The following is a 13527-nucleotide window of genomic DNA, read 5'->3' on the forward strand; positions in this document are numbered from 1 at the left end:
GACAGCACAACCAGTAGCATGCACCTGTGCAGAAAGGGCTGCAGGCTTTATATAGGGACAGCAACTTCCCACCTCAAAAGCTTCCATTAATGGGGAGGAGACTCAAGTCAAGTCTACTCGAGTTTGGAGTAGAGCTGGTGATCCTTGCCGGATATTCAACAGCATACTCAGCTTCAAAAGACCTTAATCTAGTTAGGACCAGCATAAAGCAGCAATTAGCACATTGCTGATGAGCAGCTCAAAGGAGCTGCTGGAGAGCAGGATTTCATTACCCAGCCCTTCTTCTCCCAGGCAGCAGGGAGCTTTTGTTTCTCAGACTTGGAAAATTTTCTAGAGTTGAAGCAGCAGTGAACCATGAAACTCCCTTTGATGGTTTGTTGTGGGGTCACCGGGGTTTTCCCCAAGCACAGCAGACTCAGCTCAGGCAGGCATTAAGGACACGCTGCCTTCCCCAGGATATCCACCTTCACTAGATCTCCCTCTGGGATGCTACTGTTGACAGTGTGGGGCAGATCCTAGGGCAGAGCCGGCAGAGCAACAGATAAGACAGGCCCTGTCAGGGTGAATCCAAACACTCAGCACTGCTGACAGCTGCTCCCAGACTTTCCCATCTAGGAGACTTATTTTATATGTCCAAGTTTCTTTATTAACCTGAGTATAACAAATATAACATGTACACAGTATAAAAATGAACACAGAACCTGACAGGTGTACAGGTACAACACAAATACATGAACTATACAACGACCAGTTCATTGAATGATAATAATATATTAAGCATTTCATTGCTTGGAAAAAGCAAGTTTTGATCATAAAAATTGTATCCTGTACCACTGAAATTATACAAAGTACATTCAATACTGAAAAGTGACTCAACAGAGCAGGACCAAGGCATGGCCTGGCTGCTTAGTGTTACCTTGGGCCAAGACTGTACAAAATGAATCCAGACGCTTTGCTGGGATGAGTCTTAAGAACTTAGCAATTAAATTAAGAAGTACAAAGTGTTTCAGGGAGGGTATTCTTCTCTTAAAAGCATGTAGAACGTGCTTTCGGCAGGACCAACAGGCTTCGGCAACATGCAGAGGGCGCAGCCTGGCACAGCTCTACGCGGGCTCCGAGTTGATGGGTGGCAGATTTTGCTGCTTGAAGTACTGCACAACTTGCTGGGGCAGCTCTGCCAGCACAGCTTTGGCCAGGGTCTCCTTGGGGACCTGTGAGCCAAAGGGAACCAACAACAGTGTTAGCACAGCCACAGGGGACTGACTGAGCAAACATGGCTGGGCTGTACCCCAGCTCCAGATCTTGGCATTTCATTTAATACCCCCTTGGATCTACTCATAGCCAGCATTTTATATACCTGGGATTATTATATTCTATACTACCCTTCCCTCCAGCAGACAATTCACTGGTACAGAGGAATAAAACATCCTGGGTAGGTCAGAAAAAGCAGGTATGAATGGCAGGAGGTGAAATAGAAAGACACTAATTGCAAAAAACGCAAAGACAAGCACAAGCTCCATCCTTAATCAATCCTGTGCCAGCAGTTGTCAGAGTTGTCTCCTGGATGATTGCAATGGACCCATCCCACAGAGGGGATATGCAGGGCCAGTGCCACCACTGCTTCCTCCTACAGGGGATCTGGGGGTGTGGGGCCCCTTCTCAGGACAATTCAGCATGAAGCACTTGGTGTGTGGCATCAGGGGTGCTGGATGAAGCCTGAGTGAGAGTCAGCAAAACCAGCACAGGACTGTGACGAGGGACATGAGGCCACCCTGCTGCAGGAACCCAGATCCTGCCCTGAGTCACTGGCTTTTGCTCCCACCTGCCTGACAATGACAGGGGCTGGGGAAACATGGCATGCTCAGGTGGAGCCCACTACAGAGCTGCAGAACATAGTTACCCCTCCCTGCCCCTGCCTGCAGTGCTGATTTACGTGATCCACACCAGAGCATCCCTGAGGGTAAGACAGAGCAAGACAGACAGGCACCTCTTGCCTCTATCTGCCTCTCCCCTGGCTGTTCTGGGGTGCTTTCCAGGTTTGACAGCCCATTCCCTGAGATCACCTCCCCGCTGCCCTCGCTCACATTGCGGAAATTCCGGAAGGGCACAAACTGGACGATGTCACGCACGGCCTCCTCGCCGGTGTAGGAGTGCAGCACCCGGCTGTCCCCGTCCAGGAACTCCATGGCAGCAAAGTCAGCGTTGCCCACGCCCACAATGATGATGGACATGGGCAGCTTGGACGCCTGAACCACGGCGTGTCTCGTCTCGTCCATGTCGCTGATCACCCCGTCTGTGATGATGAGGAGGATGAAGTATTGCTGTGGAGGGGAGGGCACGGGGTCAGACCCAGTGGGATGCCAGTGCACACACTCACACTGCAGCCAGGGCTCGAACTGAGGGCTGTGAGCAGCCAGGGGGCTTCACATGTCGAGGGGTGGCAGCTCCCCTGGGGATTTGGGAAGAGGTTCACCATTTCCCAGGACAGCTGGCATCATGCCCTTTAGCAGAATACAGAAATTCAGCTGTCCCTATTCTCCCTGGCTTTTGAAAGATCTTAAACAAACAACAAAACAGCTCGTGCTTCAAAATATTTTTCCAAATTACTGATTTACTGTACTTAATGATGCAAAAAATCCCAACTTCTAAACTATACAGGATTTGTCAGGGCCAGAAGGAAGTCAGGGTTGGGACATGAGCCCAGGTGGGAGATGAAGTCTCCCTCTGCCTGCACACAGTGGGGTGTGTTTTGGAGTGCTCCCCATGAACATCTTGCTCTGATGGGGACAATCTGTTTTGCCCCAGGCTGTGGGGCCATTCCGTGCTCAGGGCTTGTCCATCTCCTGTACAAAGCCATGGGTAGGGGATGCACTGAGGGGGGATGCAGAGGATATCAGCAAGCTGGGGGATGACAGAGCAGCAGCATTAGAAACTGCTCCCCTTCTCTTGGCAAAAGGAGGGCACCAAGGCCAGTCGTGCAGAGCTGGGGAAGGATGGACAAAGAGATGGACAGATAGGGCTGCTGGACTCAGCTCATCAAACCTGGAGCATGTGGACCCCACAAAATCCCATCTCTCCTGTCTCCAGGGAAAGTAATGACTCAATTTTGGCACATTACAGAGCTTGTATGTGCTGGAGAAATGACGAAAACAAGCACTTAAGAGCAATAAAGCCCTTTGTTCCTCTCCTCATTCTTTCCATTTCCTCTGAAAACCGCTAGTGCAGCATCCTGGAAATGCAAAGGAAGGAGTGCTGCCCCAAGCCTGTTTTTCTGGTCTCCCTCCAGCCCACAGCTCCTGAAACTTTCCCAAGCTTCATCCGCTCTTGATGATCTGCACTGCTAAACTCCAAGTACTAACAAGGCTGAGTAGAGCTTAAACACAACCTGAGGACACAGGTCAGGAGATTTTCCCAAGCCAGGTCCTTTCCCACTCCAGCCCCTTCTCATGCATTAACCCTGCCTGCACAGCATTGTCCAGGGTTTAGTTTTTATCGAAATATGAACTTTTGAGAGCAAATCATGGTGAAACAAGTGTGCAGAGCAGGACTGCAACATCTGAGTCTGTAGGACAAGAGTAAACTTCAGGAGAGGACCTGCACTGGTCATAACTGGAAGCAAGACTTGGACCTCGCCCCATCTGTGAACCAGTATGGGAGAAAGAGTATAAAATCTCGAGGGGAGCAGCTGATAATGACTTTAAGCTGATTCTTCCTTTCCCTGCTCGGCCTCTCTACTGGAAACATGGAAAGGGTTATTTCCGTTTGTCCCCTTTTTTCTGTGAAATCTGTAACAGGATCTGAGAAAAATGCTGGAAAGTATGCAGGAAAAGGGGTGGGGAGGCAGAGCTTGTCAAATGTTTATCACAACGTTATTTCAGAGGTCAAAAGAAGTAAGAGCTGCTGCTGGAGATCAGCCTCAAAGCCCAGGGGCTGTGTAGGGGTAATGGGCATCACTATAAGCAAGGGACCAGGGGGCACTGCTGGAGAGCATCACTGGGAGACTCCCCAAGGAGCAGTGACAGTTTTGGTGGTGTCAGTAAATGACAGCAGGACAAGAGTACTGGTGGCACCTCCAGGATCCAGCTGCAGTACACAGCCAGGGTGGCACTTCTGCCAAGCCACAATCAGAGCTGCTGGTGCACAGGGATCAGGCTGGGGGGGTCCATCACACACCATCCCAGCAGCACCTGACTCCTTCCTCCTCTTTTTTTGTTAAAATGGCCGATCTCTGCATCCATGTGGGCTCCTGGGATGATTCCTGATCCATTTGTTAATGATATCAGCAATCAGGCTCAGGCGGGTGAGCAGGACTTGGAGGGATTAGGCAGCACTGAACAGCATGGGGTAAGAAAAGGGGTGGTTTGAATGCAGGTGGATATCCTGCTGGAAGAGATAGGTTTTAATTCCCCAAAGCTAATTAATCCTTCCCCAAGAGTCAAATGGTGTAACATCCCTCTGTCCCTCCCCCAGCCCCAGGATGTTTTAGTCTCCCATCCCTTAAGAGCTGAGGGCTCTGTTTGTGATCTATGTTGCTATGGAAAAACTACGAGGTTTTTTGGTTTTATTTGAAATGCTGGGAGCAAACGAGAGCGGGAGGAAGAGGAGGGCAGGTCCAGGCAGCCACTGAAGCCATCAGCGCCAGGGGTGGCTTTGATGCATGAGCTGAAGATGGGATGGAAGAGGAGAAGACCCCGGGGGAGTGAGATCCCTCATCAATAACGCTTTGTGCTGCCAAAAACCGCCCGAGCCAAGCCAGGCTTGCCTCTGACGGCACTATTAGTGCCCATTATTTAAAATCTCCCTTGATTAAACTATTAGTGCCAGCAGAGGGGTGCAATTTGCATACGATTAGCGCCTCTGCTCAGTGCGGAGCCGTGGGCTCTCCCTCCCCCACTGACAGCGGCACAGAAAACGAAAGAATGAGGAGCGACCTGGATCTGTGCTGAATTAAACCAAATTCAGTGTTTCCTTATGCCTGGAGCTGGGAAGAACAACAGCACTCACAACAAGGCTGTGGAAAAGGTCCTTGTAGGGAATAGGTTTTAAGTGTGATCCTGCTTTGCTCCAGGGAGGAGTCAGAGAAGCTTTTACCCCAACATCTCCTGCCATGCAATTGCTGATGCCCAAGCTGAGCTGTTTTGGCCAGCAAAAGCCAGGGGCCAGATCTGCCATCCTCCATGGGCAGCCTGCTGCCACAGGGACCCAAGGGAGCTCTATCTTGCAGACTTCAGATGCTCTTCACACCCCTACAAGGACACCTTGGTCACCCCTGGCAAGGCTGGACCCACAGAAAGGGAAAGACACAAAACCCAGCTCAGGCTTTGTGTTCCCCTGCCCAAAGCCATCAGGATTGCCATCACATCATGGAATCTTATGGACTTACCGACGCAGTTTCCTGTTGGGTGGCCTGAGCTGCAAAACGGGCCACGTGGTTGATGATGGGGGAGAAGTTGGTGGGTCCGTAAAAGCGGATGTGGGGCAGGCAGGCAGAGTATGCTTGGACAATGCCTTCCACACCTTCAGGGAAAGCAGAGAAACCAGGCATTACAGAGTGTCACAACTCAGGACCACAGCAAGCCCAATTAGGAATCATTAGCTCATGTCATGGAGCTGAAGTCTGATCTATTCCCCCCGCTTCCAGCCCGACTCATCCAGATCTACAAGTTTCTTCCACCCTAAATTTCTCAATATCCAAGCCTTGCTCTTCAGTCACTTTGCAGTGGGTCCTCAGACCTTCTGTGGTAGGGAAGCCCTCGTAGTGCCCACAGTCAGTGAAGGCATTCCTTGGGATTGTGAAAAAATCTCAGAATCAGCCAAGGAGAAGAGGCAAAAAGAAAAGCAACTCCTGGTTTCTGAACACAGCCAAAAACCAGAGGGTCCATGGTAGCCCTTACCACTTAGGATTTGAGCAGTCCTTCAGCCACCACTGTGAGCAGCTATCAGCTGCTAAATGGAGCGTTAAGTCTGAATTCCCCATCTGCTAAACAGGCCTTGTGTTTCTTGCAGCCTTGCTGGGAGAGCAGACGGCTGGTAGGACACACCAGACAGCAGAGCGAAGGCGGATTTTACACAGTCTCAATCCAGTTGCATCTTACCCTGGGCCTTCCTACACACCCCCAAATTTTCTGTGCTTTCCTCTGAGTGTGCCTTTAGCATGTGCTCTGCTTCACTGTTCATGTCTGTCTCTGAACATGCCTTGAAGAATCCCCATGATCACAGAATCATGGAATGATTCAGGTTGGAAGGGAACTGAGAGATTATCTAGTGCCAACCATGCTGACATGGGTGGTGATGCCACCCACTAGATCGGGTTGCTCAGGGCCCCATCCAACCTGACCTTGAGCATATCCAGGATGAAGGTATTGCTGAAGAAATGCAGAGGAAGGACAGAAGGCACTGAAGGCATCTAAGGACTCCTAAAGGCCTGGTAGATGCTTACCTGAACAGAATGGATTCCTAGGATTGAAATTAATGGCAAACTCATGGGATACCTGTGGAGAAGAAAAGATCCAAATTAATTTGGAGGGCCAGTGCAGGACAGGAAGCTCACCAACAGTTTTGCTGATGCTGGAGGGCTGGTTTAGGTGTGATGCTCCCCTGGAGCAGAACCAGGTGGTCACAGAATTACAGTCAATCCTGCTGGGTCAGTGACACTTCCCAGCCCTCTGCTACCCAAACAGCAAACACAAACGTGGTCAAGGCTGAGCAGCACTTGAGGATGAACCAATTCCCCAGCGCCCCAATCATGGAGCCTTCCGAAATTATCACACCATTTATTCTTCCGCAGTTATCAAAGCAGGTCTGTCTACGTGGCTTCCCACTGGCTGCCCAGAGGGGAAGCAGGCAGAAGGGATGTTCTCAGCCAGTTGTGCCATCTCACCAGTCATTAGGAGAAACGACTTCATCCTGTTGCAGGTTTTAAAGGGAGAAAACTCAAACTCATCACAGGAAGTCCCAGCCCTTGCAGCATTTCCATTCCCTATCTCTCTGCATGAGGATGATGCAGCAGGAGGGAAGAAGGCACAGAGTGAACTGTGTTGAAGACCTAGTCTGGCAGGCCAGGTACAACAGCAAACAGCAGTTGATTAATTTCATCATCTGGGTCAGCATGAGGGTGAAAGGCAGCGTGGGAGAGGTGACATGAAAGCTTGGGTGTGATGGACAGCCAGTCCCAGCACAATCTGGGCTGGTTTTCATTGCCCAGGAACCCATCCTTCCATCACAGCACATCCAAGATTCTTTAGCTTTTCCACCACCTCCTTTCAAGCTGAGGGAGATGATTTTCCAAAAGGTCTTGTGGCAAGAGCAGACAGCCCTCATACCTTGATCCCTGGCCTGATGCACTGAACAGCAGCTGCTTTGAACCTGTCTCTGCCAGCAAAGAAAGCTCAGCAGCCCAGCTGCAAGAGAGGGCTCCTGGCTTCCAGTATGAACCTTTCCAGTGCTGGTGTGGGTCAACAGCCTGCTTGTGGAACAGCCATCAGCTGTGTGGGGTAAGACATTCCTCACTCTGCTCCTAGCAATTTAGGAACTCCAAGAAGCAAACAGACTCTCAGGAACATCAAGGATATGCAACTGCCTCTTCCAGCACCTCTGAAAGTTGAAGGGGTGGTTTGGGCTTTCAGGCCACCAGCTCAAGGACTCTGAAACAAAACGCTCCCACCCTGTTCGTGCCAGTGTTACAAAACAAGGATATTGTCTCCCTCTCGGAAGGGTGGAGGTTTGCTGAGCTTTTCAGCAAGGGAATTGCTTCGGGACATGAATATTCCCAATGCTGGCAAAACCGAGTGTCCTCCAAAGCGCCGTCTGAAGCCAGAGTCCTCCCGAGGCTGCAAACGCAACACGCGTCTGATTCAGACTTTCCAATTATGCTGGGCATTGTGTTCAAAGCAGCAGAAACTGTTTTTACAAGAGGCTGTGGGGTAGGAAATAGCAACTAAACAAAAGTAAAGTCAACCAAAAGTCTTCCCCATGCTGCAGAACTGATGAGCTGCCTGACTGGCGAGTGGCCACAGCCTGCTCAGGTCCCTCCAGGCCTGCAGAACACAACCAGAGACACTCACAGCTACCAGGTTAAAGACAGGCTGAATATATGACTGTGTTTTGCATACACCCTTTCTCACAGAAGCCTTGATTTTGGGCAATAAACCCAAATTCAGTTGACTTGCGGTTGTAATGGGCTTGCTTCTTTTTTTTTAGAAGATGTTCAAAATTCTGCCACGAATATTTATAGATAAGGCAGGCAGAAATATTTCCATGTTTTGCTCTGCAAAAGAGGAGTTTCTCTTTCTTTTGAGAAGCAATGAAACAGTTTCAAGCTGTGTTCCTCACTGTCTACAGAGCAGAACCCCTACGTGGCAGAAGTGTTGCAAAACCTCCTCTGGAGTTTTTATGAATGTTACATATATATAAAAATATATATCTATATGCATATCTGCTAAAAAATCAACAGGAGGGCTTCAAAATGACAAAAAACTTAAAAGAAAAGATGTCATTCCCTATTCAGCTTGTACCTTGAAAACAGTTTCTGTGGAGTCCAGTCAAATGTACATGGAGCACCTACAGGTATCCCATTCCCCAGTAACTCACAGGGAGAAACTTTTAAACCACCCCAAAGGGTAAGACCAACCTCACAGAGGGTCCTCTGCCCCCCCCAGAAGGAATTCCACCCCTGCCATGATTCAGTTTCCCTATATATATAAAAGGCAAAAGGATGGAAAGTCTTGGAGGTTACACATCAGTCAAGCCGCCAGCTTCCTTTGGCTGATCCCATCTCCCAAATCCAGGTGACCAGTGTGGCTCCAACATTAAGAATCCCCCTCTCTGCTGCTGCTTTGCCTTTGCTCATCCCCCAGACACCACAACCCATCTGCTCCCCTCTCCTGTTCCCTACTAGGAAACCACTCGAGGCTCTCTACAGAGCTGTTACACGGCAAGATGTTCTTTGACATTTCCAATGCGACTTTTGTGTGCAAAACATCTTGCTCCGGCGGGTGCCTGAGAAGCGTTGGGGGAGCCATGGCAACGGGAGCACAAAGCACCATTTATCTCTTGGCAATCTCTGCTTGGGTCTGTGGGTCCCTGCTTTCTGTCCACCCTCACACAGGGCACAGGTTTTCGTGAAGAGCTGCTGCTTTGGCTTTGAAAATACCCAACGAGCCTTGATAGCCAAACAATCTTTAAGGAGTGAGTGGAGCCAATGATGCTTAGAGAGAGCTGGGGAGAGATGAAGCCCTCGACCTGGAGTGGTGCAAGGAGATGCACCAGGGATGGCCCCACAGATAACATGAGACAACTGATGGGTCATGGGGGACCTGTTGGCATGGGCCAAGCACCTGGGAAGGAAGAAGCTGCTCCACACTGGAGTTTATTTGGGCTTAGAAATAATTCTGGGGAAAATAAGGTGTTTTTTCTGGTTGCTTCTACAGAGCATCTCCAGGCTCACAAGAGGCTGCAGGAGGCAGGTGCAGAGTTCCCAGCCCTCATCCTCAACCTAGTACCCACCTCCAGTCGTCCCAGAAGGGCTGGGTTCCAACCCAGCAATGCCCTTCTCATGGGCACTGACTCACACATGGGCAGCAGAACAGGATGCTCCCCACGACGATCCTGAACTGCTGTGCCCTTTCCATCCCTACTGCATTTGCCATTCCCATTCTTCTCCCCAAGTAATAAACCCCTGGCAGCAGCTGGCTCTTAGACCTTGGAAGCTGCCTACCTTAGATTTTCCCAAGAAAAGTGATAAAGTGACAGACCAGAGACATTTGCAGGCCAAGGAGGATGAATCAGCTCCAAAGTGCACATGGAGGGATCTCCTTCTGTGGCTGGCAAACAGCAAGAGCTCCCACTTGAGTCATATGAATTCTGGCTGCCAGGAGAGCAGAGAAAAGCACAAAGCCGGAGCGGGCAGGACATCCCCAGCCACGAGGGCTGGCAGTGATGAGCTTCCCAGCCCAGTTCCCAGCTGCTCATGACTTATATGCCCCGCTGTGCTCAGCCCAGAGCACAGCTCCCCTCCCACAGAACACAAAGGGCTCACTGAGATTCAACCCCAGCCTGAAGCTGGGAACGCCTCAAAACCAGTGAGCAGAAAGAAAATGCACACGAAGGGCGTGAGCGAAGAGGGGCCAAAAGACCCAGCCAGTAATTAATGATGGTGGTGTCCCAGCACATTGTCTCAGCTGTGAGAAGATGCTCCCCATCTGCCAGCCAGGCTGCAGGAACAGCCCCATTCCCTGCCCTCCAGATGAGCAGGATGTGCAGCTCAGCCTTGTAGGACCAGTGTCTAATCCTAACCAAAGACCAAGATTAGAAAGCAAGCAGAAAGCTCTGCTTTCCTTCAAGCAGAGGAAAGCTCCTATGCTTCAGTCCTTGCAGGCTCTGCCTGTGCAACATCACATCAAGGCTCCCTAGCTCCCAGCCCCCTTCCAGACTTAGCTGCCGTCTGACACATTCATCCAGAGGCCTCTTCCCTTCCCCAGAACTGTTCCTACCTTCTGCCAGAAAAATGAATCAATGCCTGGCTCTGCCCATTAATGCCAGGGAGCTGCTGCTTTCATGCTAGTGCAGAATGAAGGAATGGGCTGCTTATGCCCCATCCCTGCCCTGCTGCCCACCCACACTGACACATCTCACTGGCTGAGATTCCACATCTGCCCATTCCCCCTCTCCCCGGCAGCTTTTCCCTGACCAAGGCCTGGCAGTTCTGCTCCTGCCCAGGCAGTATCAGGACAAACCCATCTCAAACACTCAGGTGGCCACAGCACTTCACCTTCCAGTCTGGCGGGAGCTGAGCACCGAATCCCAGGGCAGGAAACATCTTGTCCCTGAAGAGAAGAAGGAAAATATATGGTTTTACTGACACACGCAAAGCAGGCTTGCACAGATTCTCCCAAAACATACAGTGCTTTTAAATGGGAAATGAACAGAGAGAATAGGTATTGCCCCTTGAATTTGATCTTTAGAGAAAAAAAGAGTCCAGCTTTGCTCTGTTTCCCATAGAGACCAGAAGCATCCTCTTGCCCAAACACACACATCTCTTGCAGGCATGTAACCCTGGAGATTTTAAAAAATGAACAATCCATTTTGGTCACAAAAGCCATCACAGTGAGAGCAACAGACTTCTGTTTTGTTTTCTCTATCAATGTCTGAGATTATATTTTTCTGATGTTTTCTCTACTCCTCAGGATGTCTGAGGAATGAGGCAATCTGGGGTCACAGCTCTGACAGTAAACAACAACGGCAAGCTGAGGGCACCTGCCCTCAGCAGAGGATGTTCCACCTCTGCTAATGCTCCTTCCTCTCCACAGCAGCAGTGGGGAGAGAGGAGAAAGCCTGCCCTAACCCTCTCCCCTGGCATCCTGATGTTTGTGGTAAAAATAACATCCTTAAGGTGTTAGCCCCATCCTTAGCCCTGGATCAAGACAGGTGCATCTCAGAAGCCTTGTGGGAAGCCAGGGAAACATCTGCAAAATCGGGGTGGTGGCAGAAGGGCACGGTGCTTACGAGTCATAGTCCTGGATGATCTGGCCAACAGCCCAGATGGCTGACAAATACTCATTTGTCCCCAGGGGGTTGATGTAGTGCAAAGAGGAGGGCTCTTGGGGGTTCCCATTGGAAGCTGTGAAGTCAATCCCAACCTGGAGGAGGAGAGAAATGCATTAATCCATCCTCTGTTAGCAAATGCCACCAGAGACCTGGCCACCAAGCCTCCATTGCTGTGAGGCCCACACACAGTTCCCTTAAACCCCAAACCTCAAACTTTTGAAGAACTTTAACAAAATCCATTTCACCTTCCCTGCAAAAAGCTGATGACATTAAGCAAATTCATTCAAATCTTACCTCTCCACTTTTCATCAAAGACCATCACATAAGGTATTCCCACTAGCCCCTTCTCCTAGAGCAAGCCACCACCACCTCCAGCTGAGGACTCTCACTGCCCATCTCCCAGGTTCACAGGAACTGAGTAGCCCCAGGGACACCAAAGCAGCCAGGGCCACCTGGGTATTATTTGGATCTCAAGGTCTTTGACCAAAGAATCACAACCCTGAGCAGATCTTTCCCAGCAGGCAGGAAGACCTGCTCTTCACCAGGCTTCCCCAGGGACCCATATATGCTGAGCTCTCAGGGGACTCTGTCAGGAAGGCACTCATTTTTCTCCCTCCTAAATTAGGCTTTCTATTTAAAGGCATTTGTAGAAATGCCTGTCTCAGGCCCAGATAAATCTGGCCAGAAGAGGCGAGATGCTGAGCCACCCAATTTGATACGACTGGGAAGGAAGAGTTGGGACGAGGCAAACAGGCAGCGTGACTGCACTCGACTTGTTTGCTTAGCAAAGAGGCAAAACCCAAAATAACTCCACTGGCTAAATTGAGCTCAGGGATTTTGTGAGAGATTTTGCTTCATATCTATAATGGGAGAGGACAAATGGCAGTTTGCCTGAGAAGGGACCTTGGCCTGGCTGGAGCAAGAAGACATCACAGCCCAGGACGTGCCACCACCTTGTGCCAGGGTGGCTGGTAAAGCAGGCATAGCAGGACAAGGGAACATGGTTTTGAACTGGAAGAGTGTGGGTTTGGATTGGAGATAAGGGAGAAATGTTGCATGATGAGGGTGGTGAGGCACAACTTGTGCAGAGAAGCTGTGGCTGCCCCATCCCTGGAAGTGTTTAAGGCCAAGTTGGACAAAGCCCTGGGAAAGCTGGTCCAATGGAAACTGTCCCTGCCCATGGCAGGGGGGTGGAATGAGATGATCTTTGAAGGTCCCTTCCAACCCAAACCATCCTATGGTTCCACAAAGACTCAACTTCTTCATTAAACAACTGTACAGCCTGTGATCCACCTCTGTAACACCCCTGCACCCAGCTCTGGCCAAGCCACCATGGCCAGAGAGTAAGAGAGAAACTGAGACACAAAGTGGGGGCTCAGTGCAGTCAGACAGGCAGGGGCCCTGCAAGCAATGTCATCAAGAGCAGCACTTGGGCAATGGGTCTGAGAGGGACACAGCTTTCAACATGAGGCACACAGCTGGACCCAAAACCCTCTTCTCTGTGGCTTCAGCCCTTTTCTCCCGAGCCCCTCCCTTGGTGGGGAAGGCACCAGTGGCCTTTCCAAATCGCAGGGGGTGTGTGCAGCATCCTCCTGCCAACTCAGGTGTTTCTGCAGTGTTGCACCCTTAGGAAACACACCCTTTGAACCAAAGATGCCTTGGGAGGAGGAGGAGCCCTCCAATAACCAGCAGATCTTTAGACGGGGAAAATTCCTGTATTCAAACCTAATTCACGCAAGAGCTCTGTACTACCAATAAATTCACTGATTTTCTCTTCTATTCACTCTCCAGCACCAAGACCAAAGCACACAGAGGCAGAACAGCATACAAAAAGCTCTCCCAATCATTGCTGTTCCTATGGCAACTCTTCCTCCTCCTCCTACTCTTCCCCCATCATGTTTTCAGATAAAACAACAAAATACAAACTGATCTAACTGTGAGTGCCTGCAGCTCTCTGGATACTGCACCAGGAAAGTTTGCAGA

General features: G+C 50.3%; 1 protein-coding gene across 1 annotated transcript in view; it reads right to left on the bottom strand.

Moving 5' to 3' along the window:
• Positions 1-656: 656 nt before the first annotated feature.
• The window catches only part of CPNE2 (copine 2), a 39525-nt gene continuing 26654 nt past the window's right edge, over positions 657-13527 (bottom strand). The window contains exons 11-16 of the mRNA XM_083870130.1: positions 11503-11636; positions 10769-10823; positions 6440-6491; positions 5384-5517; positions 2085-2321; positions 657-1211 (exon numbers count right to left, since the gene is read on the bottom strand). Of these exons, the coding sequence (XP_083726256.1) occupies positions 1104-1211; positions 2085-2321; positions 5384-5517; positions 6440-6491; positions 10769-10823; positions 11503-11636 (720 nt within the window). The 3' untranslated portion in view covers positions 657-1103. The remainder of the gene's footprint in view (positions 1212-2084; positions 2322-5383; positions 5518-6439; positions 6492-10768; positions 10824-11502; positions 11637-13527) is intronic.

This window comes from Zosterops lateralis (assembly GCF_965231275.1).
Source record: "Zosterops lateralis genome assembly, chromosome: 12".
Taxonomy (NCBI): Eukaryota; Metazoa; Chordata; class Aves; order Passeriformes; family Zosteropidae; genus Zosterops; species Zosterops lateralis.